The sequence below is a fragment of the Balaenoptera ricei genome, chromosome 9 (assembly GCF_028023285.1).
Source record: "Balaenoptera ricei isolate mBalRic1 chromosome 9, mBalRic1.hap2, whole genome shotgun sequence".
Classification (NCBI taxonomy): Eukaryota; Metazoa; Chordata; class Mammalia; order Artiodactyla; family Balaenopteridae; genus Balaenoptera; species Balaenoptera ricei.
The window spans coordinates 48370322-48383800 of NC_082647.1; the positions used below are offsets into that span (position 1 = coordinate 48370322).

General features: G+C 40.0%; 2 protein-coding genes across 22 annotated transcripts in view; one reads left to right on the plus strand and one right to left on the minus strand.

Moving 5' to 3' along the window:
- TRIL (TLR4 interactor with leucine rich repeats) overlaps nucleotides 1-13479 on the plus strand; it is a 136587-nt gene that overhangs the window by 116262 nt on the left and 6846 nt on the right. For 13 of the 14 annotated variants that reach the window (XM_059933690.1, XM_059933681.1, XM_059933682.1 and 10 more), the window contains one exon: nucleotides 2974-4752. The gene's annotated coding sequence lies outside the window, so the exon portion shown is untranslated. Of the gene's footprint in view, nucleotides 1-2973; nucleotides 4753-13479 lie in introns of those variants that run through there. The other variant, XM_059933683.1, reaches the window with a different exon arrangement.
- The window catches only part of CREB5 (cAMP responsive element binding protein 5), a 404519-nt gene that overhangs the window by 8528 nt on the left and 382512 nt on the right, over nucleotides 1-13479 (minus strand). For 7 of the 8 annotated variants that reach the window (XM_059933698.1, XM_059933699.1, XM_059933700.1 and 4 more), the window contains 2 exons: nucleotides 7527-7850; nucleotides 2926-3156 (listed from right to left, as the gene is read on the minus strand). In XM_059933698.1, coding sequence (XP_059789681.1) covers nucleotides 2926-3156; nucleotides 7527-7850 — 555 coding nt within the window. The remainder of the gene's footprint in view (nucleotides 1-2925; nucleotides 3157-7526; nucleotides 7851-13479) is intronic. The other variant, XM_059933702.1, reaches the window with a different exon arrangement.

The following is a 13479-nucleotide window of genomic DNA, read 5'->3' on the forward strand; positions in this document are numbered from 1 at the left end:
TGGAGCCCTTGTGGTTTCCGTCCCTGTGAAGCAAAGCAGTGGTTGGAAAACCCCAACAATGTAGTCTTTTCAGAGACCGTCCCTTCCTCAGGCACTGCTTTAACAACCAAAAATACTGGTGCCTGTTGAATGGCCCCAATAGGACTTTTTTTCTGGTTTTCAGGGGCTAGAATTCTAGTATCTCTTATCCTTAGCCATTTGGGTTCTAAAAATGTGAAAATTAATAGATTAGGTTTGGGACTTCCCTGGTAGTCCAGTGGTTAAGAATCCACCTTCCAATGCAGTGGACGCGGGTTTGAGCCCTGGTTGGGGAACTAAGATCCCACGTGCTGCAGGACAACTAAGCCCGGGCTGCAACTACTGAGCCCGAGCGCCACAACTAGAGAGAAGCCTGCGAGCCGCAACAAAAGATCCCATGTGCCACAACTAAGACCCGACGCAGCCAAAAATAAATAAATAAATAAATAAATAAATAAATAAATAAATAAATAAATAAATAAAATAAAATAAGTCTCTCTTCTGGCAATAAGCATGTTTTAAAATATACTCTTTTTAAAAAGTAGATTAGGTTCTCATAAAGGATATACCTTATATGTTAAGTACCTTATATGTTAAGTGAAAGCTATAACATATATGCATATGTCAAGTCATGAACACATCTGACGTCAAAGTAAACCAGTATCCTCACTTTTCCTGGCTCTCTGCTATGACCCCCTCCATGTCTTCAGGCTCTAGAAAGATGGTCAATACCCTGGGGTCATTCTGCAAGGACTCATTTTAGTTAAAACTGATTTAAAAACTTGTCCGCATCTGATTACATGTCAGCTGACTACTCAAGGCTCCTTCATCTAGGTCAGTGGGTCTCACTCAAGGGTAATTTTGCCCCCCACGGGGGACATTTGGTATTGTCTGAACATTTTTCAGTTGTCACAACTTGGGGGTGAGGGAGAGGGTGCTACTGATACCTAGAGGGTAGAGGTCAAGGATACTAATAAGTATCTACACTGCACAGGAGACAACAAAGAATTACCGAGCCCCAAGGTAATAGTGCTGAGATTGAGAAAACCTGCACCTGTTCATGGCCCTCTTGCAGATCTCAGAACTGGTAGCAACTTCCAGGGGTTCTCACATTTCAGTCATTACAAAACCACTGCTGTGATATTTGCTAGGTCACATACACCAGAACTTTTATTTACTTAACATGTTTGTACAAATTAACTCATTTTTTAATGATTTAGCCTGCTCCTTACCAAAAATATCTGTGAAACTGAAGGTTTGATGTTCTGATTACATTTTTCAGTACACATAAAAATTAAGATATGATTATTATTAATATTAAAAATGCGTGCCCATGTCCACCTAAAAGCTTCTCACATACTACTGTGCCTGCCAGATTCTAGAATTATAGGCTTTCAAGTTAGAGTGGTTTCAGCGGTGTTTGAGTCCAGCCAAACTCTGCGGCTTGATTCCCTTAAATCACATCTTTGCCAAGTGGTCAGGCAGCTAGTTCTTGGACACTCCAGAGACGGGGAGCTCATTCGTTTATTCAACAGATATTGAGTACAGACACTCAGGAACTCTCCATGCGAGACCCGACATTAGAAAAGGGGGTAAGTGGTCGGGGGAGAGGGTAACAAAACAGAGTCTCCAACTTCACACAAGCTTCGTACAAGCTAGTGGGAGGATTTATTATCTTACTTCCCCCATATCTGCTATATACGTTTCCCAGTTTCTTTCTCATGTCTATCATTAAAAGAATGATACACTTGGGGGGAGAGTGAACATCCATAAATGATGACAGTCAGTCCCTGTATAACCCAAACAGTGGGTCCCTGTATAACCCAAACTTTCTTTGTATAATTTCAATTTGTACACTGGACGCCCCAAGACCATTTCCACTTAATGGAATTAAATATGCAAAGGGGGGTTTGGCACCCTAATTGCTCCTTTCTGAGGATGCACAGAGGATGGGGGGTGAAGGTGACCTATGAACTACTGAGGAGCAGATTCTCCCTATTTTAGGCATTCTTTCCCCTCTTCTCTCCACTCTTTAGCCATTATCTCTGCTCCTGGAAGCACTGTATAATCCAGCGCTATAATCCACCATTTTTACTGCTACCCCTGGACTGCTTGTCACTAATATAATACTTGCTTTTGCTTCTGCTGGTGAACAGTGCACTCCTTTCTGTGTTAGAACAAATGCCCTGAACTGCGTCATGTGTATGGCATGAAGTCCGCTGGAGAAGCTCCAGGTGCTGGAGGTTCTCAAAAACTCCTAGAAGTGGCCTTGTTATAAAATGTCCCCCCACTGAGCCAACCATGGAAAGCAAAAATCATGCAAGATTCAAATCTTGTCAAGTTTAAAAATGAGATGGAAACACGCCTTTTCTTATGGAGTAAAATAATAAACACAAACCTCCCTTTTTTCCATTAAACAAAAATATAGATAACCTAGTGTAAACTGAAGCAACCCCCTCACCCAGTGGACAGAAAGAGCGGCCTTTCGGTTGAAGATGTATTATGTACAAACGGCTCTGTAGACATTGGTTCATTTATTCCTCCCAACAACTTTATGAGGTTATTATTCCCATTTTATAGATGAGGAAACTGAGAGCCAGAGAGGTTAAACCCAGCAAGTAGGTACGGAACAAGAGTTTGAACTTCTGTCTGACTGAGCTTCTGCTCCCAGCCCTATAACTTAATTGGGCAGGGCTTCCCTCCTCAGAGCAGACTGATGTAAAAATGAATGGTTGTTTTGTTTCGTAGAGTGTCTCGGAACTAATAAACCTTGAGGAATAAGCCTGCAGTTGCTCTGTGGGGTAAGGGGTGGTGTTACTGCTTAGGTCAACAAGTGCCTGCGGGGGCAGGAAATGCCAATGTTACACAGGGCCTTTGAGTGCTGGGGAGAGAGACAGTGGCCTGCACCTGAAGTTGCATGTTTGTCTGGGTGAGTTCTTCTGCTTTCTTTTCCAGTGACATCACCCAGACCTTCCTCTTCTGTCTGCAGCGGGTGGCGGCTGCCCGGTTCCGTTCCAGAAATTTCCGCCGCCTCTCGTCTGGATCCTCATCCACCACCCTTCGCCGGCGCCCCCCTGTGGGCTGAGGCGGCTGTATTGTCTGGGTGGGCTGCATCTGTTGTGTCGCTGGTGAAACCTGCTGGGAAAGAGAGGGAGGGGGTGATGGGGAAAGAGAAGGAATGGCTGAGTAAGGTGTTGAAATGCAAAACACAGGGAGTGGCTTGTTTTAGTTAGCACATTACACTTGTTTTCTAAGAATGAAGTCAACAATGAAATCACGCTCGTGAAGAGGAAAAGCATCACCCCTCTACCTTCTATGATATTTTGGCAAGATACAGGGATGATCTGCAAAAAGAGAGTCAAGTAGTTTTTTTTCCCCTGACTGGCATTTGGCTGAATCATGATAGAAGAAACATTTTTTTTCTCCTCAGATGTTAAAAATGTTTTATTTAAGGTGCCTTGTAAAACCTGAAAGCGCCAATGCATGGCAACACGTGAAAACAGAGGTCAGGGTGACTGTCACCCTACTGATGAGTCTTCTGTCATCTGCAGAAAACTCCTTCTGGGCAGGTTGTGAATGCCTTTCATACTAATGGTGTCAAAACCATGTTCCTAGAACACACCTCTGGGACAGCACTGCCACTGTGACTCCTATCAAAAGAACCCCGTGAAGCCTGGAAAGCAGCTGAAATCCTTTTGTCACAATTTCACAGTTCTTACTGCAAATGCCTAGCTGGACCTGCAAACTCCAAATGGGCCTGTCTCCTCCTCAGAGCTTGACCAAGGCTGAGGGAGTTACAGGAGATGGTGAGTGGGTGAATTTCTAGGTGATTGAGAAGCGGGGCCTTTGAAAGTCCATCCTGACGCAGCACTGAGCCCTGTTAATACACCGTGTCTGTTGACAGGGAGGGGTGGTTATATATACTTACATTATAAGGAAATCCTAGGAGTGGCAAAGCACTTTATTAAAAAGTTTTACTATGCTTATAGATTCCTTGTAAGGTCTGCATGGGGCTCAACAACATCTAAGGTTTTAGGGACTCCCACACATATAGCTTTATTTCCCTTCATACAGCAGACACTCAGCACCTAGTGAAATTTCTATGACTGACTGTTTATGAGTCTGGACACCTAATGCTTCCCTAATGCACTTCACTCCTTCCCTTTTCTTCATTCTCAATAAAGGGTGGTGGTGTTTTTTTTCCCTCCCTCTCATTGCTCAGTCACTCAGGCTATGGCTGTAACACCTATAAAGTTGTTTTACAAGAGGCATTTAACCTGCAGAAATAACAGGCGAAAAGCTTTAAAAATGAAACCCAGCCACCTTTTCTACCACATTCCAACCCTATGATTGAAATCAATCAGAACGACTATAATTGCACTAATAATGGCTCCTGGTTGACATCAGCTGACTGATGATGATATATTTTAATCCTAAACTCTATCAAACCCTACATGACTAACTGTAAAAGAACCAGGCTCAGGACTGAGGTTAGATTGCATCTCAGTAATTTTGTTTAAAGCAAAGACATTTTCTAAAACTGTTTATTGGCAATTCCTTTCCTCCGAATCACAGAGGAATAACAAAATAAATTGTCTAAGATCTTACTCACCAGAGCGGCTGATGAAGATGTATTCCTTGTTACTGGCAAACGTTTAGCACTAGTCATTTCAGATGCAGTAACTTCTGAGCTAACCACCGCAAAGCAAAGCACTAGGGAAGAAGGTGCTAACCTGGCTATTTTTGCATTCTGTCGGGGTGGGGTGGGAGGGATAAATTGGGAGTATGGGATTAACAGGCAAAAAATGAATGAAATAAATTCATTCATTTCTTTGTATGAATTAGTGATCTCTCATTGCCAGCCCTAGACAAGACTCTCAAGTAGGCAAAACTGGGTTTTAATCTCCACTGCAGGGACCTCTCTTTCAATACTGTATTCTCCCACGCTAACTTTAACAAAGCTTTATCCCCTGACGCTTCTCCTCTGCCTTTACCCAAAGGGGTAAGTTACATGGTGGTTTCAGGCGCAGGCCAAGTTCAGGGTCAAGGTGTGGTTTGGTTAAGAGAAATTCCTGGTGGCCAAGGAGTGATACCAGGACTCTGAAGTCACATCCTTATATGCAAAAGAATCGCAAGAAGCCAGAAGAAATTGAAAATGCAACCCTAAGACCAGAATTTGTGTCTCTGATAATTATTGTTACCCATCATTATCTTTTTAAAATAGCATTCTGTCGGGTTGGGGTGGGAGGGATAAACTGGGAGTATGGGATTAACAGAGGCACACTACCATACATAAAATAGATAAACAAGAAGGATTTACTGTATAGCGCAGGGAACTATATTCATAGTTCTTGTAATAAACTATAATGGAAAAGAATAAAAAAGAATATAGATATATACATATATATGCATAACCAAATCACTTTGCTGTATACCTGAAACTAACACAATATTATAAACCAACTATACTTCAGTAAAATAAATAGAATGGCATTATGTTGACACAGATGCTCTGAAAATTTTGATCAAAAATAATTAATTGTAATTTCAAAATGACAGAATTTATTCCAAGTCATCTTAGAATCTCAGAGTTGGATGGCCTTAATAAACTTCTATTGTTCTGACAATCATACAATTAGGCCACATGACAAGAATCTCAATACCAACCAAGTTAATACAGTTAACAGTGGCATTTTGAATATGGTCTAAGTGATCTTGTTCAAATTTCAACAAGACCAACCTGGACTTTTTCTTTTTAGTAGCATAGGATAAAAAAGCAACTTTGTGCAGCCAATTATAAAGGCAATTAACTGATTGCATATACAATTGGCCACTTACTGACTCGAAATGGAGGGCAATTGGCTAATTTGTAATTAGCTAATGAGTGGCTTTTATATTTAATGAACTGTTAAGCTTGTCTGTGAAGTAACTCGCTCACAAATGCAACCAAAACCTGATGCTATCCGTTTTTAAAAAAGATAAGTATACATGTGAATCTATCTGCCTATCTTTGACCTTGTATTTTAGTTTTCTTTTTCCCTTCTAAATATATGTCCTACTATGGCACATGACTAAAAAGGTGCTTTGGATAGCATTTTATTGCTAAACTACTTGCTAAGCTTCTATCACATTATTCGGTTTGGAATTAATCATGGCTATCATGTATTGAAAATGTTGTGCCAAGGGCAAAACATTCTCTTATTTAATACTCCTAAGGGTCTATGAGCTTGGTCTATTATTACCCCATTTTACAGATGGGAAAACTGAGGCTTAGAGAGGTTCATCTACTGACCACAGTCATACAACAAGTAAGGTGGGAAAAGAATGAAAGTTTTCTCACTCCAAAGCCTGCACTCTTATTTGCTGTATAGAATACCTCTAAGAACTTTGCAAAAGTAAGCTTAGCTAATAAATAAGCTTATCTACTGAATGGAGAGTTGCTTATGGATAACACATTTTGTGGATGGCTGTCCAGGTTTGGTGTGTGTTGGAGGGGGTGGTGCAAGATCTCTAAAAGCTGCCTGGTGAGAGGTACAGAGGCAGACAATGGAGGAGACAGTGAATAAGTGTGATCCCAAGCTTCTGACACCATTCTGACCCAGCTGGTTGGAACCTGGCAGTTTGAATGGGTGGAGGGAACTGACAAAGGTCATCCCACTTGAAGGTCCAAAATGTTTAGGGCTAGCCATGCTCCTAGACATGCCCTTCATCCACTTACTAAAACTCACTCGAGTACATGGACCAGCCTCTCTTCTTGGGCTGGGTGACGTAACGTCTGCCAGATCCCCCGACCCTCTTCCAGTTGTGTCTAAATGCTGGCTTTCTTTCTAGCCACTCCTGGTGACTTTCCACCACTGGGATTTGGCCTTCCTCTTGAACTGATCATCTACAGAGCTTGGCTCTCTGCCTGCTCCCTCCAACACATTTCTCATTGGGTGGGATGAGTCACCTTTCTTTACCATTTACACAGCACCTTACACCCTAACATCCATTACTGGGCCTCTTTGTCTGCCTGAAATTGTTACTCTTTATATTTTTAACATTTACTGTTATTCAGAAGATTGCCCATTGTATTTAACTTCCATTTTACAGGTGACAAAATTGAGTCCCTATGATGTTATAAAGTACCGCAGCTAGAACCATGGTTAGAATTAACTTATTTTTCTCATCCTTTATACACATCTTTCTTTAAAGCTTAAATTCTTAATCCTCCATTGGTGTTACTTTTTTAGGGTTAACTTTATAACACACTACAAAAATAGATCTTGGAGAACTTGAAGCTTACGTTTGCCCCTAGAAACTAAACCTGATATTTACCTTATTAGTTATAGAAACTATGATCTGGTAGGGTCTTATGGGTAACCATTACCTCTTAGGAAATGAACAGAGCCCCCCAGAGTGTCAGATAGAACACCTGGGCTTGTCAAACAAGGTTGCTGCCAGTGAGCCCCACATTTGAGCTTGTACTGTTAACGAGAAGGGAGAAAGAGATGATGAAAAAGGTCTACCTGTGCTTGGTTGCCGGAGTGCAGGGGTGGGTGTGGCGAGGTCTGGTGATGTGCCGGGTGTGCATGAAGGTGGGAGTGGGAGTGATGATGTGGGTGGTTCTGCTGGTGATGGGGCTGAGCATGAGGATGGTGTGCTGGGTGCTGGTGCTGGTGCGGGTAGGGGTGATGGGCTGGCAGTGTCTGGTGCTGATGTGGGTGTGAGTGCATGTGATGGTGTGGCGTCTGGTCCTGACGGGACCCCATCATTTCCATCATGTGTCCCATGGTGTTCATATTCCCATTTGACATGGCAGCAGGGTGGTGAGTCAACGCAGCCTTCAACCTCTGAAACAGAACAAAACAAGAGGGGACAACTGAGGTCAGTCGTGTACACAATAGGGATTTTGAATCAAAATGACTCATATTTTCAATTTTATAATATTTTATGGTACTATTGTTAACATTTTTTTACTGGTAGCAGTATGACTTTTATATTAATTTCAAATTTTCATATAGATTATGGTAGGTAGAAGTATCAATGTCAGCCATGAATGTTAATTAATTCAACTGTCATGGGAAATGAGCAGGATACCCTAGATATTCTGCTAAAAGGTATTTCCTACTATCCAGTTGTTAATCATATCCTACTGACAGCCAAATGCAAGTATAAACCCAATGGAACCATTCAATATGATAATGCCACTGAACAAAGGGCCCATCTGATATGGCACTGTGTTTTATGACGAGTCATAAGAATAAAAGATTTTTGCCTCTCAAAAGATTTCTCAGACCCAAAGACGGAATAACTTCAAATTTTGGAATATAGGAACAGAACGAATGTTAAGTCTTCAAATTAGATTAGAAATCCATAACTTTTTGAGTCAATATGTAGATCTTTCCATTTGTTACTATGATACTTCTCACAGTCCCTTTAATAATCTAATTTTCTCACATAATAACGTTCTTCTGACTTTGGGAAGGAAATGAGGAAAGTAGAAGAATGTGGACCACTGCACTCCTACAGCTTCTTTGATGACCACGCCACAGGCCAGGTACATCCAACACAAAAGCATCATCCATCAATAAGCAAACAGACATGCATACAAATAACTTCTCCCTGAATCTGATCTCTAAGCAGGGCTCAGCAAGCTTTTCTATAAAAAGTCAGATAGTAAATATTTTCCTCATTGCATGCCTTAAGGTCTCTCACAACTACTCAACTCAGCCCTTTCAGCACAAAAACAGCTGTATACAGTATGTAAACAAATGACATGACTATGCTGTGTTCCAATACAACTTTACTTAGGGACAGGATATCTGAATTTCATATAACTTTCACATGACACGAAATGCTATTCTACTTTTGATATTTTTCCATCATTTTAAAATGTAAAAACCATTTTTAGCTCCTGTGCTGTGCAAAATTAGGCAGTGGGCCAGATTTAAAGAGTCTGGGCCAGATTTAAAGAATCAGTTGGCAGGGAAGACCTTCAAGATGGTGGAGGAGTAAGACGTGGAAATCACCGTCCTCCCCACAAATATCAAAAATACATCTACATGTGGCACAGCTCCTACAGAACACCTACTGAACGCTGGCGGAAGACCTCAGACTTCCCAAAAGAACAGACGGCAGAGGGCGACTTACATGCAGAGGCGGGGCCAAATCCAAAGCAGAACCCCGGGAGCTGTGTGAACAAAGAAGAGAAAGGGAAATCTCTCCCAGCAGCCTCGGGAGAGCGGATTAAATCTCCACAGTCAACTTGATGTACTCTGCATCTGTGGAATACCTGAATAGACAACTAATCATCCCAAAACGGAGGCGGTGGACTTTGGGAGCAGCTGTAGACTTGGGGTTTGCTTTCTGCGTCTAATTTGTTTCTAGCTTTATGTTTATCTTAGTTTAGTATTTAGAACTTATTATCATTGGTAGATTTGTTTATTGATTTGGTTGCTCTCTTCCTTTTTATATATATATATATATTTTTTTTTTTCCCCTTTTTCTCTTTTTGTGAGTGTGTATCTGTATGCTTCTTTGTGTGATTTTGTCTGTGTAGCTTTGCTTTTACCATTTGTCCTAGGGTTCTGTCTGTCCTTTTTTTTTTTTTTTTTTAGTATAGTTTTTAGGACTTGTTATCATTGGTGGATTTGTTTATTGCTTTGGTTGCTCTCTTCTTTTTTTTTAATTACTTTTTAATTTTTTAATTTTAATAATTTATTTTTTTTTATTTTAATAACTTTATTTACTTTATTTTGTTTTTCTTTCTTTCTTTTTTTTTCTTTTCTCCCCTTTCTTCTGAGCCGTGTGGCTGACAGGGTCTTGGTGCTCTGGCCAGATGTCAGGCCTGAGCCTCTGAGGTGGAGAGCCGAGTACAGGACATTGGTCCACCAGAGACCTCCCAGCCCCTCGTAATATCAATCGACGAGAGCTCTCCCAGAGACCTCTGTCTCAACGCTAAGCCCAGCTCCACTCAATGACCAACAAGCTCCAGTGCTGGACACCGCATGCCAAACAACTAGCAAGACAGGAACACAACCCTATCCATTAGCACAGAGGCTGCCTAAAATCATAATAAGTTCACAGACATCCTAAAACACACCACTGGACATGGTCCAGCCCACCAGAAAGACAAGATCCCGCCTCATCCACCAGAACACCGGCACCAGTCCCCTCCACCAGGAAGCCTAAACAACACACTGAACCAACCTTACTCACTGGGGGCAGACATCAAAAACAATGGGAACTATGAACCTGCAGCCTGTGAAAAGGAGACCCCAAACACAGTAAGTTAAGCAAAATGAGAAGATAGAGAAATACACAGAAGATGAAGGAGCAAGGTAAAAACCCACCAGACCAAACAAGTGAAGAGGAAATAGGCAGTCTACCTGAAAAAGAATTCAGAGTAATGATAGTAAAGATGATCCAAAATCTTGGAATTAGAATGGAGAAAATACAAGAAACGTTTAACAAGGACCTAGAAGAACTAAAGAGCAAACAAACAATGATGAACAACACAATAAATGAAATTTAAAAATTTCTAGAAGGAATCAATAGCAGAATAACTGACGCAGAAGAATGGATAAGTGACCTGGAAGATAAAATAGTGGAAATAACTGCCCCAGAGCAGAATAAAGAAAAAAGAATGAAAAGAATTGGGGACAGTCTCAGAGACCTCTGGGACAACATTAAATGCACCAACATTCGAATTACAGGGGTCCCAGAAGAAGAGAAAAAGAAAGGGACTGAGAAAATATTTGAACAGATTATAGTTGAAAACTTCTCTAATATGGGAAAGGAAATAGTCAATCAAGTCCAGGAAGCACAGAGAGTCCCATACAGGATAAATCCAAGGAGAAACATGCCAAGACACGTATTAATCAAACTATCAAAAATTAAATACAAAGAAAAAATATTAAAAGCAGCAAGGGAAAAGAAACAAATAACATACAAGGGAACCCCCATAAGGTTAACAGCTTATTAACTGTTATTTTTCAGCAGAAACTCTGCAATCCAGAAGGGCGTGGCAGGACATATTTACAGGGATGAAAGGGAAAAACCTACAACCAAGATTACTCTACCCAGCAAGGATCTCATTCAGATTCGATGGAGAAATTAAAACCTTTACAGACAAGCAAAAGCTAAGAGAATTCAGCACCACCAAACCAGCTCTACAACAAATGTTAAAGGAACTTCTCTAGGCAGAAAACAAAAGAGAAGGAAAAGACCTACAATAACAAACCCAAAACAATTAAGAAAATGGGAATAGGAACATACATATCAATAATTACCTTAAATGTAAATGGATTAAATGCTCCAACCAAAAGACATAGACTGGCTGAATGGATACAAAAACAAGACCCACATATATGCTGTCAACCAGAGACCCACTTCAGACCTAGGGATACATACAGACTGAAAGTGAGGGGATGGAAGAAGATATTCCATGCAAATGGAAATCAAAAGAAAGCTGGAGTAGCAATTCTCATATCAGACAAACTAGACTTTAAAATAAAGACTATTACAAGAGACAAAGAAGGACACTACATAATGATCAAGGGATCAATCCAAGAAGAAGATATAACAATTGTAAATATTTATGCACCCAACATAGGAGCACCTCAATACAGAAGGCAAATGCTTACAGCCATAAAAGGGGAAATCGACAGCAACACAATAATTGTGGGGGACTTTAACACCATACTTTCACCAATGGACAGATCATCCAAAATGAAAATAAATAAGGAAACACAAGCTTTAAATGATACATTAAACAAGATGGACTTAATTGATATTTATAGGACATTCCATCCAAAAACAACAGAATACAATTTCTTCTCAAGTGCTCATGGAACATTCTCCAGGATAGATCATATCTTGGGTAACAAATCAAGTCTTGGTAAATTTAAGAAAATTGAAATCGTATCAAGTATCTTTTCCAACCACAACGCTATAATACTAGATATCAATTACAGGAAAAAAACTGTAAAAAATTCAAACACATGGAGGCTAAACAATACACTATTAAATAACCAAGAGATCACTGAAGAAATCAAAGAGGAAATAAAAAAATACCTAGAAACAAATGATAATGAAAATACAACAACCCAAAACCTATGGGATGCAGCAAAAGCAGTTCTAAGAGGGAAGTTTATACCAGTACAATCCTACCTCAAGAAACAAGAAACATCTCAAACAAACAACCTAAACTTACACCTAAAGCAATTAGAGAAAGAAGAACAAAAAAACCCCAAAGTTAGCAGAAGGAAAGAAATCATAAAGATCAGATCAGAAATAAATGAAAAAGAAATGAGGGAAACGATAGCAAAGATCCATGAAACTAAAAGCTGGTTCTTTGAAAAGATAAACAAAATTGATAAACCATTAGCCAGACTCATCAAGAAAAAAAGGGGAAAGACTCAAATCAATAGAATTAGAAATGAAAAAGGAGAAGAAACAACTGACCCTACAGAAATACAAAGCATCATGAGAGATTACTACAAGCAACTATATGCCAATAAAATGGACAACCTGGAACAAATGGACAAATTCTTAGAGAAGCACAACCTTCCAAGACTGAACCAGGAAGAAATAGAAAATATAAACAGACCAATCACAAGCACTGAAATTGAAACAGTGATTAAAAATCTTCCAACAAACAAAAGCCCAGGACCAGATGGCTTCAAAGGTGAATTCTATCAGACATTTAGAGAAGAACTAACACCTGTCCTTCTCAAACTCTTCCAAAATATAGCAGAGGGAGGAACACTCCAATACTCATTCTACAAGGCCACCATCACTCTGATACCAAAACCAGACAAAGATGTCACAAAGAAAGAAAACTACAGGCCAATATCACTGATGAACACAGATGCAAAAATCCTCAACAAAATACTATCAAACAGAATCCAGCAGCACATTAAAAGGATCATACACCATGATCAAGTGGGGTTTATCCCAGGAATGCAAGCATTCTTCAATATACACAAATCAATCAATGTGATATACCATATTAACAAATTGAAGGAGAAAAAGCATATGATCATCTCAATAGATGGAGAAAAAGCTTTTGACAAAATTCAACACCCATTTATGATAGAAACTCTCCAGAAAGTAGGCATAGAGGGAACTTACCTCAACATAATAAAGGCCATATATGACAAACCCACAGCCAACATCGTTCTCAATGGTGAAAAACTGAAATCATTTCCACTAAGATCAGGAACAGGACAAGATTGCTCACTCTCACCACTATTATTCCACATAGTTTTGGAAGTTTTAGCCACAGCAATCAGAGAACAAAAAGAAATAAAAGGAATCCAAATAGGAAAAGAAGTAAAACTGTCACTGTTTGCAGATGACATGATACTATACCTAGAGAATCCTAAAGATGCCACCAGAAAACTACTAGAGCTAATCAATGAATTTGGTAAAGTAGCAGGATACAAAATTAATGCACAGAAATCTCTTGCATTCGTA